Source organism: Ochotona princeps, chromosome 17 (assembly GCF_030435755.1).
Source record: "Ochotona princeps isolate mOchPri1 chromosome 17, mOchPri1.hap1, whole genome shotgun sequence".
Taxonomy (NCBI): domain Eukaryota; kingdom Metazoa; phylum Chordata; class Mammalia; order Lagomorpha; family Ochotonidae; genus Ochotona; species Ochotona princeps.
The window spans coordinates 38482701-38499105 of NC_080848.1; the positions used below are offsets into that span (position 1 = coordinate 38482701).

The following is a 16405-nucleotide window of genomic DNA, read 5'->3' on the forward strand; positions in this document are numbered from 1 at the left end:
AGCTGGCCAATGGGTGGCAAGGGTGTGGCCCGGCCCTGGGCCCGAGCGACTCGCAGAGAAGGGCGCTAGCGTCAAAGCCGAGCAGAAGGAAGGAGAGGCGTGTGTTGGCAGGGCACGCTGGTCCATGTAGTTCTCGTTCCAGAAGCCAGCGCGCTCTGTGAGTTGGCATTTTAAACTCCTCTCCCGATCCATCCTGGGGAAGTCCTTAAAGGGCTACCGCCCCTCCTTCTCCGAGCCGCGAGTGCTGCTTTTAGACGACACCCGAGCGGATTTGCTGGCTTCCGGAGGAGGTGATGGCTCTCTAAGGAAAGGTGGAGCGGCAGGAGCGGCCAGGAGTGGGCCGGGCTGAAGGTGGAGAAGCCCCTGAGGACCTTGAGCCCACCTCGCCCATCCCCAGGGCGGACCTCCCTCCCAAGAGGGTCAGAGCTGGCACAGTTCTCACCGTGAAGTCGAAATGAGGGGGTGCAGAGGGCCGGGGTGCTCCCCTCCGAAGGAACCCCCACCTGCCCCGCCCTCCGGAGCGCTTCCCAGTCCCAGGTCTACTTAAGGAAGAGATTTCCAAGGTGGAGACCAATAAGGAGGCCGTTCTTTCCCCCAGGGGCCAATCAGAGGCTAGAGGTGCGGGGGATGGGCAGAAAACGGACCCAATGACTTGGCAAAAAGCTGGCTTACTTAAAGCAAGTGTAGGACCCACCCAACGCAGGACTTGTCCCTCTCCCACATCCCCCCCCCGAGATGTGGGGGAGGGGTCCAGGTCTCCTCTGTAGCTCCGAGAGTAGGTGTGTGTATGTGTGGGAAGGGCAGGTAAGCCGGTGCAGGGGGAGATGATGCCTTCTGCCTTACGTGCAGGCTAGCCGTGCCAGGTGACTTCTGGACCTGTGTTCAGCACATGGTGCCTTTAAGGAAACTTCCTGCCCTTCCGCCCCAGTAACAGCTGATTGTTGGAAAGTGTGACCTCAGGGGACGAATCAGCTGTTACCACATCCTCCTCCTCCTGCTCGCCCTGTGCCATCCCCTCCTCCACCTCCCCTCCTACCATGGGTGATGAGAGAAGAAGGAGATTGAACCCCAAATATGGGGGACGTGATTGCATGATCTCTTCTTCCCCATGGCTCCAAGACTATCTGTTGGCCCTCCCCTCCCCCACCCAGGCGGCTTGTTCCACTGAGGTTCCCAGGAACGCAAGGTATTTCCTGCCAGCAGTCAGCTGAGGCTGCCCTCTCCAGCCTGATGGGGAGGCCCCGTCAGGGAGGTCCAGCATGGTGGCTGAACTAAGAGTGGGTGCCGAGAAGAGAAGCCAACTGTGGGGTCAGAAGCTCTCCCCAGATCCACTCAGACTTGCTAAGGGGAAACTTTATCCAGCACCCCCCTCCACCTGCCCCAAGTGACTCCTTTTATTGTTTATTTACTTCCAGTGGCACTCCGCTCTCCCTCCCCCACTCTCTGCCCCAGCAGCAAGGGTGGAGTGAGTACAGTGGGCAGCACACAGCCAGGCGCTGGGGCTGGCAAGTCCTGCAGGGAGATCTAGGTGACTATTCTGCCCCAACCCCGAGCTGGGAGTCAGGGTCACTCTAGGACAAGTCTTAGTGAGAAGTCCTGAGACTGACTTGGCAAGATGGGGAGAAGCTGAGCAGAGCCCTGGCCAAGCTGGGAAGAAAGAGAAGTTTCACCAGCTGCCCTCCTTCTCCATGAGCCTGAAGTGTGAGAATGCTCACCCCCTTCCCACAGGGGCAGCACTTCTCCAGTTGGTCCTGCTCCCCGATTCCCTACCCCGGCCTGGCCAGAAACACAGGCCTGGAGCTCAGTATTCCTCCATGTTGGTACTGTTGACATTGCAGACCGGGTGATGTCTTGCTGCGCATGTGGGTGGGTGCTGCTCAGTGTTTAGTAGGGTGCTCAGCACCCTCTGTGGTTTCTGTGCTTCCCCAATGGGGACACATCAGGGTGTTTCTCAACATGACGGAGTATCCTCTAGGGACACAAATACCCCCAGTTGAGAACTACTGCTTTGGGCAAACTTGAACTCAAATTCCAGTTCTGGCTGGTTGGCTGGCTGGCAGCGAATTTATGGAAGATACTGTCCTCATCTACAAACTAGGTGGAATAATAACTTCATGGTTCGTGCTGAGGATTAATGAAGAGTCAGCCTCAGGCACATGGGCCTGGGCTTGGTGCACAACTTTTCTCCTAGTTGAACATGCCCCTACTGCCCGCAGCAGTCCCTGACTATCCCAGACATGATCTCCTGGAAACCCAACATTGACCTTGGCCAAGGGGAATGGCTAATTGGGTCCTAGTTCCCCAAAGCCTACGGATGTTTGAGTTGGGATCCAAGGCAGCTTTTCTGAGGAAAAGGAGAGGCAAATTTGGGAATCAAGCTGTTTCAGAGTGATATCTCTCAGGATGTGGCTTAAAGGCTGCTGAATCAGAATTAGCTGGGGTACTTGTTCAAAATTCAGGGTTGTGGGTCTCTCCAGATGCTGGAATCTGAAGTACACCCTACAGCGTGAATGCCATTGCCCTGGAGTTCAGATCCAGGAAGACATGGACACACTAGAAATTTCAGAACATCAGTGCCTGACATTCCAAGGACAGGACATCAGTATTCTGGGGAGGGGAGGGAGAATTAATTGCAAGAGATAAGGGTAAGTTACACTCAAGGTCACTGCTGCAGTGGGGCGCCAGCACCACTAGAGGGCAGGGCGCACACAGACTTACAGCAGGACCAAGTGGCTTGTTTTACTGGTACTACAGGCAGGCGAGGGGCCGGCATGTAGCATGGCAGTAAAGATACTTTCCCCCCACATCAAGTACCTGCATTTGACTGAGCAGAGGCTCCTTGGAGGCAGATTCTTAAAGGCAGCAAGTGATGTCTCTCAAGTAGCTGGGCTCATGGTGAGCAGCGCTGCCTTCCCCACTCCTGGATTTGGTCCTAGCCCAGTCTATGACACGGTGGGTATTGGGGGAATGAACCAGTAGATGGACACTCTCTTTCTCTGCCTCTCAAAGAAATATTTTTTAAAATATTTATTTGTTATTTGAAAGGCAGAATTCTAGAGTGTGAGGAAGAACAAAAGAAGCTTCCATCTGTTGGTTTACTCCCCAAATCTGCAGTGGCTGGTGTTGAGCCGATTGGAAGCCAGAAGCCAGGAACTTCTTCCCGGTCTCCCACAGAGGTGCAGAGCATCAGGACTTGTGCCATTTTCTGCTTTCCCAAACAGCTTCTTTTCTCTGCTGTGCCACAGTGCCACCCCTCAAATGTATATATATACATATATAATATGCATATTAGATATACATAACAACAAACACCTGCTCTGTCATTAGGCACTCAGATGAGATAGGAACAAATGATCATCACCTTTCTGGGGTGGAAGGGTAGCGTGCACAGCCAGAGGCCTGATTTCACAGTGGAATGTACCTGGATTTGAATTCTGACTCTGTTGCTTCTTAGCTTTGTAACATGACCTTGAGCAAGTTACCTAAGGTAGAAGGCTTCCTTGCATCAAAATAGGAGGAAGATGGAAGAATAGCTTCTTGAAAGAGCGATGGGAGGCGTACTATGAAATTGTAGCTTAAACCCCTGCCTGTGGTGCTGGCATCCCATAGGAGCACCTCTTGGGAGTTCTGGCTTCTCCACTTCCAGCCCAGCTCCCTGCTAATGTGCCTGGGAAAGATGGCCCAAGTCCTTGGGCCCCTTCATCCACGTGGGAGACCTGGTAGAAGCTCCAGGATCCTGGCTTCAGACCAGCCCGGCTCCACCTGTTGCAGTTGTTTAGGAGGGGGGTGAACATGTGGATGAAAGATTTCTGTCTTTCCCCTCTGTAAAATCCACCTTTCAATTAAAAACTAAATCTTTTACAGATATTTAAAAGAGTAGTAGTGGAGTAGGCACTGGGGCCTAGCGGGTTAAGCCAACGCCTGGGATGCTTGCATCCCATTCTGGAGTGCCACTTTGAATCCTGGCCGTGTCACTTTTGATCCAGCTTCCTGCTATATGATGGCTCGGCTGCCTGGGACCCTGACACCCGTGAGAAAGACCACATATGGCATTCCGGCTCGTGGCTTCAAGCTAATGAATCCTCTGCTGCTTTCCCGGGTACACCCACAGGGAGTTGGATCAGGAGCGTGGCAGCCACACAACTGTCACTGTGATTTTTACCCACCCCCTCCCCACTCCCTGACACCTCAGTGCTGGACAGCAATGATATGCAAAGTGCTTAACCCATGATAAATGCATGGTCAGTGTCACGTGACCAACCCCATTAGGGGCTCCAACTGCCCTTTGACAAGGAGGATACAGATGAATTGGATCAGGTGGAGCCATTCCTGCCTCCTTTCCCATTCAGCCTTTCCTTGTTGTCCAGTGCATTTTCAGGGGTAGCCCCCAACTCCGGCATGAGGTAAACTCCATGGAGGAGTGCGACTCCCAAACGGCAGAGCCAGCAGCTTCACTGTGTCCTGCCCTATAAGAAGTCGGCTGCAGCTCTGGGTTTCCACTCCCCATCCTAACCCCAGCCAGCTGGCTCTGGGGCACACCCACATCGCAGCAGCACAGCCCCAACAGGAAGTCTTAAGGGACAACATTTCCTTTCCTTTCCTGGGCCACTCACTTTTCTCCCTCAGCTCTCTTGGAGTTTAAAAAGAGGTACCAGGACTCCCAGGCAGGCATGCGCCTGGGCACCCAGCTTCGGGGACTCCTGCTCCTTTTGGGGGGCTCTTGGCTGGCACTTGCAAAACACCAAGAGCAAAAAACCGTCCTCCCTACCTCTCGGCGATGTGTCGTGAGGGCCGGATAGCAACGTTGTAATCAGCCTAGGACTTTGGCAAATGAAACAGCGTGGAGGAGGACGGGGGCTTCATGTCAGGGGTCCCGGCTCTGCCTCCAGCTAATCCTTCCTCCCAAGCCGCCATCTCAGGGGAAAGCCTCCCAGGGGCCCTCAGGGACGGGAGGAGAGGTCCCACGGGCTCTGCCGCACCAGGAGCCCCAACCCGCGCCTTGGGGGGAAGCCACTTAGGGAGCTGGGCCGGAGCGCGGGGCGCGCGGGGAGGCAGGCCGCGGGGTCCGGGGCGGAAGGCGAGATCCTGCCCGGCCCTCCGGAGCCACGTGCGGTTGTTTCCGTGCCGGTGCGTCACGTGAGCCGCGTCAGCTGACCCGTCACGGTGAGGAGCTAGGCGCTGGCGCCTCGCAGCCCCCTGCCCCGCCATGCCCGGAGCGCCAGGACTCTGCCGAGGGGGGTAAGCGCGCCTCCCTGTCTTCCCCCTCCTTGGCCGCCGGCGCGCCCCAGCGGCCTGCACCCCGGCTCCGGCCCCTGGCCCAGCCCGACCAGCCCGGCCTGGCACCCCGGAAGCCACAGCGAGGAGGGCGGTGGCCGGGCTCAGCCCCAGGCGCTGCACCCTACCACCCCAGGGGGCCGGGAGGAGAAGGCCCTGGGGCGCCGGGGGCGGGAAGTTGCTCTTACCGCGGGGGAGGGGGGCAGAGGGCTGTGCCCCGCCGCTGCCCAGCCCCGACATGGAGGAGCTGCTCCGGAGCGTTGAGAGGGACCTGAACATAGATGCCCGGCAGCTGGCTCCGGCTCCGGGGGGCACCCACGTGGTGGCCCTGGTGCCCGCGCGCTGGCTGGCCAGCCTCCGCGAGCGCCGCCTGGGACCCTGCCCGCGGGCAGAGGGCCTGGGCGAGGCGGAAGTCAGGACTCTCCTGCAGCGCTCCGTGCAGAAGTTGCCCACGGGCTGGACGAGAGTGGAGGTGCACGGGCTGAGGAAGCGGAGACTGGCCTACCCGCTGAATGGAGGGTTGCCCTTTGAGGAGGGGGCGTCCTGCGACCCAGAGACTCTCATGCGCTTCATGCAGGATGTGGCTGCCCAGAACTACCGCAACCTGTGGCGCCGTGCCTACCACGCTCATGCACAACCCTACAGTCACAGCCCGACGCCCTCGGGCCGCCCTGCCCTGGAGTTTCTTCGGCAGGCTCTGCAGAGGGTTTATGGCTGCCCTTTCCTGCCAGTTGGGGAGGCCAGCGAGGGCCCGTTGTCGTTGTCTGGCAGAGATGGGCCCGGCCTCCCGCAGGGCAGCCCTGCCTGCCCCAGTCTCCTGCGAGTGGAGGCCCTGTTGGAGTCAACGGAGATGTTGTATGTTATACACCCCTACGTGCAATTTTCCCTGCACGATGTGGTCACCTTTAGCCCGGCCAAGCTGACCAACAGCCAAGCCAAAGTGCTCTTCCTCCTCTTTCGCGTGCTGAGGGCCATGGACGCCTGTCACCGCCAGGGGCTGGCCTGCGGAGCCCTGTCTCTGCATCACATCGCAGTGGATGAGAGGCTGTGCAGCGAGCTGCGGCTGGACCTGGGTGCTTACGAGAGGCCGGAAGAAGAGGAGTCAGAGGAGGAGGAGAATCCTGGAGGGAGGGATGTAGCAGGCAGGAAGTCTGGAGCAGAGGGGGCAAGGGGCCCCAGGTGTCGCACCTGCCAAGAGGAGCTGAGGGGCTTGGTACTCGACTGGGTGCATGGCCGCATCAGCAACTTTCACTACCTCATGCAGCTGAATCGCTTGGCGGGTCGTCGGGAGGGGGATCCCAATTACCACCCAGTGCTGCCCTGGGTGGTGGACTTCACTGTGCCCCATGGGCGCTTTCGGGACTTGCGCAAGTCTAAGTTTCGCCTCAACAAAGGCGACAAGCAGCTGGACTTCACATACGAGATGACACGGCAGGCATTTGTGGCTGGGGGCGGGGCGGGTGGTGGGGAGCCGCCCCATGTCCCCCATCACATCTCAGACGTACTCTCTGATATCACATACTACGTGTACAAGGCTCGGCGCACCCCCCGCTCGGTGCTCTGCGGGCATGTCCGGGCCCAGTGGGAACCCCACGAGTACCCCGCCAGCATGGAGCGCATGCAGAGCTGGACGCCCGACGAGTGCATCCCCGAGTTTTACACCGATCCTTCCATCTTCTGCTCCATCCACCCCGACATGCCTGACCTGGATGTGCCAGCCTGGTGTGGCTCCAGCCAGGAGTTCGTGGCTGCCCACCGGGCACTGCTAGAGAGCCAAGAGGTGTCGCGGGACCTGCACCACTGGATCGACCTCACTTTTGGCTACAAACTCCAGGGCAAAGAGGCTGTGAAGGAGAAGAACGTGTGTCTGCACCTGGTGGACGCACATACGCACCTGACCAGCTATGGTGTGGTACAGCTCTTTGATCAGCCGCACCCTCAGCGCCTGACCGGGCCTCCTACCCTTGCCCCTGACCCGCCTCACATCCCCCGGCTACTGGTGCAGACCATCCAGGAGACCACAGGCCAGGAGGACGTTCAAGGACAGTTCACAAATGGGGCAGGCAGGCTGATTTTAGAGGCCACTCCCTGTGAGGCTGGTTGGACCAGGGACAGGCCTGGGCCTGGGGAGGATGACTTGGAGCAGGCTACCGAAGCTCTGGATTCCATCTCTCTGGCTGGGAAGGCAGGGGACCAGCCGACAGGCTCCTCCAGCCAAGCCTCTGCTGGCCTCCTGTCTTTCTCAATGGCTTCGACGTCCCGGCCTAGCCGCAGGAACAAGGCTACCGGGGTGGACTCTGTGGAGGGCGAGGAGGGGAAGATCCTCCTCCCCGAGGGTTTCCATCCTGTGCAGGCGCTTGAGGAGCTAGAGAAAATGGGCAATTTCCTGGCCAAAGGCTTGGGGGGCCACCTGCAGGTGCCCGCGCAACCCTGTGCCCAGCCGCCTGTGCAGCTGCAAGACCTCTTCCAGCGGGACATGCAGGCACTGGGTATCCTGCTGGCCGAGATGGTGTTTGCCACCCGAGTCCGGACACTGCAACCAGATGCGCCTTTGTGGGTACGCTTTGAAGCTGTGCGGGAGCTGTGCTCACGTCACCCCAAGGAGGTTCCTGTGTCCTTGCAGCCCGTGCTGGATACACTCCTGCAACTGAGTGGGCCGAAAGGCCTCACTGTCGCCAAGTGGGGCAAACTGGCACCACTGTTCGAATACAGACCTGTCTCCCAGGGATTGCCCCCACCAAGCCCAGGTCAGCTCCTCAGCCCCTTCAGCTCAGTGGTACCCTTCCCTCCATATTTCCCAGCATTACACAAGTTCATCCTCCTATACCAGGCAAGGCGAGTGGAGGATGAGGCCCAGGGCCGGGAGCTGGTGTTTGCTCTGTGGCAGCAGCTGGGTGCAGTGCTGAGCGACATCACCCCCGAAGGCCTGGAGATCCTGCTGCCCTTCGTGCTATCTCTCATGGGCGAGGAGCACACGGCTGTGTACACAGCCTGGTACCTATTTGAACCTGTTGCCAAGGCGCTGGGCCCCAGGAATGCCAATAAGTACCTCTTGAAGCCTCTCATTGGCGCCTATGAAAGCCCCTGGCAGCTGCACGGCCGTTTCTACCTGTACACCGACTGCTTTGTGGCCCAGCTGATGGTGCGGCTGGGCCTGCAGGCCTTTCTTGTGCACCTGCTGCCCCATGTGCTGCAGGTGCTGGCAGGGGTGGAGGCCTCCCAGGAGGAGAGCAAGGGCCTGGCGGGGGTCGCCGAGGATGAGGACGTTGAGCTGCCAGGCTCCTGTGCCTTTGGGGAGGAGATTCCGATGGATGAGGAGCCTGCAGCTGCCTCGGGCCTGGGGCTCCCTGACTACACGTCTGGAGTGAGCTTCCACGACCAAGCCGATCTCCCCGAGACTGAGGACTTTCAAGCCGGGCTCTATGTGGCGGGGTCTCCACAGCCCCAGGAGGCTGAGGCTGTGAGTCTGGGCCGGCTGAGTGACAAGAGCAGCACCAGCGACACCTCCCTAGGGGAAGAACGGACTGCGGATGAGGGATGTGCCCCAGTGGACAAAAACAGCCTCAGGTCAGGCGACAGCAGCCAGGACCTGAAGCAGAGCGAGGGCTCGGAGGAGGAAGAGGAAGAAGAAGAAGGCTGTGTGGTGTTGGAGGAAGAGGAGGAGGAAGGGGAGCAGGAGGAGGTCACGGGGGCGTCAGAGCTCACTCTGTCTGACACGGTGCTGTCCATGGAGACCGTCGTGGCTGGTGACAGCCGGGGAGAGGGGGACGAAGAGGAGGAGCCACTGACTGGGCAGACGGAAGGCAAAGAACAGAGGATCCTGCTTGGTAAGTCCTGGGGGGCTTGGCGGGCGTGGCCCAAAGTTGGTGTTGCTTTTCTTTCAGGGGTGCCCGCTGGGTGCGCTAGGTTCACCTGTGAGGGAGGTATGGGCCTGCCTCCTGAGGCAGAGCAGGGCTCGGGGAGTCTCCTGTTAGTGCTGTGAGGAACAGGGTGAGCTGCCGAGAGGAAGTGGGAATGGGGCTTGGAGTTCAGAGAAGGCTCCTGGGAAGGCAGCAGTTGACATTTAAGCAAGAGAAGAAAGTAGGGAGGCAAAGTTGGAAGGGGAAAGAGCATCCCAGGCCCAGGGAGAGCTCTGTGTTTTCAAGATCTATTTATTAGAAACACTAATTACAGAGAGAATCTTCATCCACTTGTTCACTCCCCAAAATGACTATAATGGCCGAGGCTACACCAGGGTGAAACCAGGAACCTGGAACTCCATCCGGCCCTCTCGCATGGGTGACAGGAGCCTGAGCACTTGGGCCATCTTCGACTGCTTTCCCTAGGAGCATTAGCAAGGAGCTGGATGGGAAGTGGAGCGGCCAGGACTGGAACTAGCACTCCTATGGGGTTCCAGTGTCACAGGTGGTAGCTTAATGCTCTGTGCCACAAGTGCTGGCCCTATGTGTGAGGTTCTGAGGCCGTCGTCATTCCAATACAGATGTGGAGGGAGAAGAAGGAGGGTCATAGGGGAGCCAGGCTGGGCAGCCCTCCTTCAGGAGCTTGGGGTCACTGTAGGAGTTCCTGCCTGAGCAAGGAGGCTGCAACAGCCTAGTGCCTACAGGCCAGGGCCTCTGTCCCTGCTAACTGGAATGGGGAATGAGGAAAGGGCAGGCCCTGGTTGGGCTCCGCACAGGACCAGGGTGGGGTGAGCCGTTGTTATCTGATGAGCTCAGGGCCTGCTCCCGGCCTGCAGATACTGCTTGCAAGATGGTCCGCTGGCTGTCCGCCAAGCTCGGCCCCACTGTGGCCTCCCGTCATGTGGCCCGGAACCTGCTCCGCCTGCTCACTTCTTGTTACGTTGGTAAGGCCTGTGGTTGGCACAGGGGATCCCAGCCATTCTTTGGTCTGGGGGGGTCCCCACCTGCCCCCACCTCACACCACTTCCTGGCCAGGTCTTGGGGTCCAGTCCTTCCTTCTGTGGGTACAGACTAGAGGGAGCAGGAGTGGCCACTGCAGTCCTGGAAGGCCCCCCTCCTTGCTCAGGTCCCTGTCCTTCCTTGGCAGGGCCCACTCGACAACAATTCATGGTTAGCAGTGGGGAGAGCCCCCCGCTGAGTGCCGGCAGCATCTACCAGCGGAGGCCAGTACTGGGTGACATCGTGTCGGCACCCGTGCTCAGCTGCCTCCTACACATCGCCCACCTGTATGGGGAGCCGGTCCTCACCTACCAATATCTGCCCTACATCAGCTACCTGGTCAGTCACCCCGGCTTTGGCAGGTCCCCGGGGTGGGGAGGCTGAGGAGCTGTGGGAGTTCTGGGGCCCCTAGGGTTCTGTAAAAGGCACAGCCTGGCCCATCTTTCTCTGTGCTGTGTGGCTTCAGGTGGCGCCTGGGAGCGCCTCAGGCCCCAGCCGGCTCAACAGCCGCAAGGAGGCGGGGCTGCTGGCTGCCGTGACCTTGACACAGAAGATCATCGTGTACCTCTCGGACACCACCCTCATGGACATCCTGCCCCGGATCAGCCACGAGGTCCTGCTGCCCGTGCTGAGCTTTCTCACTTCCCTGGTCACTGGGTAGGCCCCCCTCCCCGCTCCCTGTTTTACGGGTCACCAAGCGGGAGTGGCCTGGAGGAGGGACCCACACAAGCAGGCCCACTGAGCTTAGAGGGATAGTAATGGCTGGCCTGGTGACTGGTCTCTCCCTGCCTCAGTTTCCTCAATTCGTCCAGACCATTTAGTCACGGAAATCCTCTTGGTGGATGCTCCGGCTAGACTGGTTGAGTCCTGTAGAGTGGCATGGGCATGGAGGGGTGGGGCTGGAGTTAGTTCACGGCCATCTGCCTAGGTTCCCAAGTGGGGCCCAGGCCCGCACCGTCCTATGCGTCAAGACCATCAGCCTCATCGCCCTCATCTGCCTGCGCATTGGTCAGGAGATGGTCCAGCAGCACCTGAGCGAGCCCGTGGCTGCCTTCTTTCAGGTCTTCTCGCATCTGCATGAGCTACGGCACCAGGTGGGCAGACCTGCCCAGCCCAGGAAAGGGCTGGGGCGCAGGCACTGTGGAAATGCCTGACTCCCCAGGCCTCCCATTCACAGGAACTGAAGCCAGATCCCGTGGGCCGCAGCGAGGGCCAGCTGCCGGAGGTGGCCTTCTCTGATGGGCAGCAGCGGCCAGTGGACCCCAGCCTGCTGGATGAGCTGCAGAAGGTGTTCACCCTGGAGATGGCATACACCATCTACGTGCCCTTCTCCTGCCTGTTGGGTACTGCCCCACCACGACCCTTCGCGTGGCCTCCAGGGTCATGGCTCTTCCCTGCGAGAGGGTCCCAGCTTCTTCCCTGATTTTAGGCTCAGCAAGTGGTCCCCAGAATCCCATAGGGAAGGCAGGGGAGTCAGGCTAAAGCAGGTGCCCATGGTCTTCAGAGCTGCCTGGAGGAGGGTGAGGGTCTCCCCTGCTCCCCAGACGCCATGCCCCCCAGACGCCAACAACTCTGGTTGGAGTCGTTGGTGACACCCTCTGACCAGCTCGCTGCCCCATTCCCCATGCCCCCCGTGGGCCCAGTGCAGAGATCTCTTCACTCACTCAATGAATGTACATTTTTTTTTCCCCTGGGGAGGAGACCGTGGCTCAGAGATGAGGAGCTACTAGTCTGAGGTTGCATAGCCAGCAGCTGCCCTGCCTTTGGGGGTCCCACCTGCTGTCTCCCCTGACCTGAGTCCCCCTCCCTTTCCCCTCCAGGTGACATCATCGGGAAAGTCATCCCTAACCACGAGCTGGTAGGGGAGCTTGCAGGGCTGTATTTGGAGAGCATCAGCCAGAACAGGCACAACCCTGCTGGCGTGGAGCCTGCCATGCCCAGTAGCAGCAGCAGCCCTGAGCGAGACCCCCCTGGAGGCGGCTGCCCCCAAGACGATGGCCACTCAGGCACCTTTGGGAGCGTCCTGGTGGGGAACCGCATCCAGATCCCCCATGACCCTCAGCCTGAGAGCCCCGGCCCACTGGGCCCCATGTCCGGCGTGGTCAGCGGAGGCCTGGGTGGCAACGGTGGCAGCAGGAGCAGCGGCAGCAGGACGGAGGACAATGCCCTGAAGCGGGAGCTGCCACGCAGCGTGCACGGGCTGAGCGGCAACTGGCTGGCATATTGGCAGTACGAGATTGGCGTCAGCCAGCAGGACGCCCACTTCCACTTCCACCAGATCCGCCTGCAGAGCTTCCCGGGCCACTCAGGAGCTGTCAAGTGTGTGGCACCCCTGAGCAGTGAGGACTTCTTTCTCAGCGGCAGCAAGGACCGCACCGTGCGCCTCTGGCCGCTCTACAACTACGGGGACGGTACCCGGGAGACCGCCCCGCGCCTTGTCTATGCTCAGCACCGCAAGAGTGTCTTCTACGTGGGCCAGCTTGAGGCCCCGCAGTACGTGGTGAGCTGTGACGGGGCCGTGCACGTCTGGGACCCCTTCACAGGTGAGCGGGCCTAGGTGAGGCCTGTTTTGGCGCTGCTGGCCAGTGTCCCACCAGGCCTCTGTCAAGGCTGCCTAGGCTTAGCCTGTCAGTTGCCACCTTGGGGGACCTGAAGCAAGTTACTTGGCTGTGGGGGAGTCTCAGTGTAATTCTCAAAACTGGGGTGCGTATTTGGCCAGGGGTTTTGCTGTCCCCTTTGGCATCATTATGGGAGTGGGGGATAACAGGGTTTAAACAGCAGGAGGGATGGCTTAGTGGTTGGGCCAGGAGAATGAAAAAAAAAGGGGCACCATGCAAAAAGAGGAGGCCGTTTGGGGGATGGTGGCTTGGCCTGGTCATGGATTAGGGAGGGTGGCAAATGAAACAGTTTCTTTGGCATTTGCCTTGTTGTGGGATGAGAGGCAGGTCTGGTGGGGAAGGAAGGACTGGGGGGTGGAGGGGCAGGGGCTGGGGTGTGGGAGCCGGGGTGGAAGGGCTGGTGGGGGCAGGGGTGTGGGAGCTGAGGTAGAAGAGGCAGGAGGGGTGGGAGTGGGGCTGGAAGGGGTGGCGGGCAGGAGGAGTAGGGCTGGTTCCCTGAGCAGCTGAAAGCCCAGATGCGCCGTGCCTCTCCTCTCTAGGGAAGACCCTCCGCGTGGTGGAGCCATTGGACAGCCGCGTGCCCCTGACCGCTGTGGCTGTCATGCCTGCCCCATACACCAGCATCACCATGGCCAGCTCTGACTCGACCTTGCGCTTTGTGGACTGCAGGAAGCCTGGCCTGCAGGTGCTCCCAGTTCGCTGTGCCGGGGCCTGACAGGCAGGAAGGAAGGACTAACAGAGAGAGAAAGCCAAGACTTGTCCCCAGACTCCTGTTAGCTCCTATTGGAAGTAGATCATCCCCAGCAGCGAAGCCTGGCAGGAGGGGACTCTGGCCTGTGAGGGGCGGGGGGGGTGGGTGGGTTCTGGACTTTTCTGTCCTCCTGTTGGAGGTAGCAAGCTTGGGCCTTCCTGTTCCGTGGGCTCAGGTGGAGAGCAGGACCTCAGGGAGAGTGGGCGGGCAGGCGATGGGGTGCCTTACTGTATCTCCCTCTGCCCACAGCACGAGTTCCGCCTGGGGGGCGGGTTGAACCCTGGGCTGGTCCGCTCCCTGGCCGTCAGCCCCAGTGGCCGCAGCGTCGTGGCTGGCTTCTCATCAGGCTTCATGGTGCTTCTGGACACCCGCACGGGCCTGATTCTTCGAGGCTGGCCAGCCCATGAGGGAGACATTTTGCAGATCAAGGTGACTGGGTCCCCATGGCCCCCACGCCCAGCCCCAGCTCCAGTCCCTCACCTCTGCTGAGAGCTTGGCCCCAGGCCAGGCTCCAGCTGGTCTTCCTTAATACTTGCTCAAGAACTGTTGGGAGCCTCAGGAGGAGGCAGGTTTGGGGGCACAGGAGCAGGGTGTAGAGCTGACCCCACCTCTGCACAGAGGTGTTCTAATGAATAACTCTTATCCATATTTGCCTTACTTGGAGGATCAGGGTCGGGCCCTGTCCATGACCCATTCAGGTTAAATAAAGCTCAGCGAGGCTGTTTACTGCCCCCAGATCACTGAGCAGAGTCCATGCCCCCTGCTGGGCTGCCCCTGTTGGTAACAGGAACAGGCCTGGCCATGGAGATCCTTCTACCTCCCCCTCATCCTCAGTCACAGGCCCTGGGGGACGGCTCAGGGAAGGCCAGCAGGGTGGACTAGGGCTCATCTCCACTCTGCTGCTTCCTGGTTCTATGACTGCTTACTGTCAGCCTCAATCTTCCCCTCTGTGAAATGGGGCCAATGGCAGCATCTTCCATCCCAAGGGTCTATGAAGGTTAAATGTGATGATGTGGGCCTGCCCATACACATCAGGTTCTTGAAGCCAGCAACCTTGAGTCCACATCACATGACATGAGAGGGCGGCAGCCTGTTTCTCACAGGAACATTTCCCTGCCCTGGGACACGTGGGAAGAAATGGTGGGTGGGTGGGAGCACTGCAGCCCTTGCTGAGGCTTTGGTCTCCCCCTGCCAGGCAGTGGAGGGCAGTGTGCTGGTCAGCTCCTCCTCCGACCACTCGCTGACCGTCTGGAAGGAACTGGAGCAGAAACCCACGCACCACTACAAGTCCGCCTCTGACCCCATCCATACCTTCGACCTGTATGGCAGCGAGGTGGTCACTGGCACTGTGGCCAACAAGATTGGCATCTGCTCGCTGCTGGAGCCACCTTCCCAGGCCACCACGAAGCTCAGCTCTGAGAACTTCCGCGGCACCCTCACAAGCCTGGCCTTGCTGCCCACCAAGCGCCACCTTCTGCTGGGCTCAGACAATGGGGTTGTTCGTCTCCTGGCATAGACAGGAGCTGGCTGGGCCAAGCTGGATACTTCCACATACACAAACACTCCCGCCCCTGGCCCCCCGAGGTCTTTCACTCTTGTTTTCCCAACAGGTCCCTCCAGGCAGGCCCGGGTCCTGTGACCTGTGTGCCCACATGGCCTGCCAGCTAGGGCCTCTAGATGAAGTGTGAGCCTGTGGGTCCTTGGCCCCTGATTCCTCAGAGCGGTCAAGGTGGTCAGAGAGGGTCTCATTCTTGACTTGGGGAGACACTGGCCATAGCCAGCAGGAAGCCAAGGATCAGGGGAAAAACACTGTCCCTCCCTCCCACAGCCCCAAACTTCTCTCAGCTCTGCCCTCTGGGGCCATACAGGGAAGCTCTAAGGTGGGAGGACAATGGGGTCCTGCCTGGCCATCTGTAGCCAAGGACACCCCATCCCCTTAATGGCCTCTGTCTACCTGTGGCTCCATGAGGACAGGTGACCCAGGCCACAGACTCCAGCCTCAGGGGGAATGGCCATGGTCTGGGGGCATAAGTCGCCACATAACCAGGCCCTGCCTGATTTGGGACCAGAAGGGGAAGAAAGAGGACAGGACCAGGGAAGAGAAGGGGGTTGGGCCAGCCGATCCCTTGTAGGAATAACCCCATGCCTTGTGTGCCCACCCCTAACCATAGCGTTTGTGCCTTGAGCTGAGGAGGCAGCCCCTGGCTGGGCCCAGAACCCAGGAGACCTTGAGGGAAGGGGCAAGCATCATCGCCTGTGCATCTTGGGGCTTCGTCCCCAGGTCCTCACATTCTGGAGCAGGGATGAGGTCTGAGGTGTGGCCGGCGCTGCCTCTTCGCGATTTGCAATAGTTGTAAATACAACCAATAAATCCTTTGGAGAGCCACGGAACAGAGGGAGGTGCCTTTGCTGTTGGTCATGGAGGGTGGGGAGGGATGGGAGTGATGGGAAGACCCAGTAAGTACCCCGCAGGAGAGAAGGGGTTATGGGAAGAAAAGAAGGGTGTTAGCCGCCAAATCCCTGCTGAGCCCTGCTTGCCTTCAAGGGGGTGCAGCCCTGGGGCGGTTCCCAGAGCCTTTCCCTTTGGGCGAGTCAGGCCATGTTGCTTCTGAAGGTGTAGGATGCTTCAAGACTAAGACTGCAGCCCTCTTGCTCTCTTCTTTCCTCAGCTTCTGCCTTCCAGACCCCTGAAGGCAGCCAGGCAGGACCCTGGCTTGTAAGGCCTGGCATGCGGGAGGAGACTTCCTATCCCTGGGGTCTCTGCAGGGGCTTGTGCGCCTCCCATTGGGAGAGATAGGCAACGATGGGGGTGGAGAAAAAAAGGATATTGGTGGAAGCTGGGATCTGGCTTTGCCTGTGGGCCC

General features: G+C 59.6%; 1 protein-coding gene across 1 annotated transcript; it reads left to right on the forward strand.

The window, feature by feature from the left end:
• Positions 1-4398: 4398 nt before the first annotated feature.
• On the forward strand, positions 4399-15932 carry WDR81 (WD repeat domain 81). The gene is given in 13 exon segments (XM_058676447.1): positions 4399-4403; positions 4983-5127; positions 5176-5466; positions 5468-9101; positions 10010-10117; positions 10321-10511; positions 10639-10829; positions 11101-11266; positions 11350-11515; positions 11993-12715; positions 13330-13475; positions 13791-13970; positions 14737-15932. Coding segments are annotated over 13 exon segments (6267 nt in total). The 3' UTR covers positions 15058-15932.
• The last annotated feature ends 473 nt before the right edge of the window (positions 15933-16405 follow it).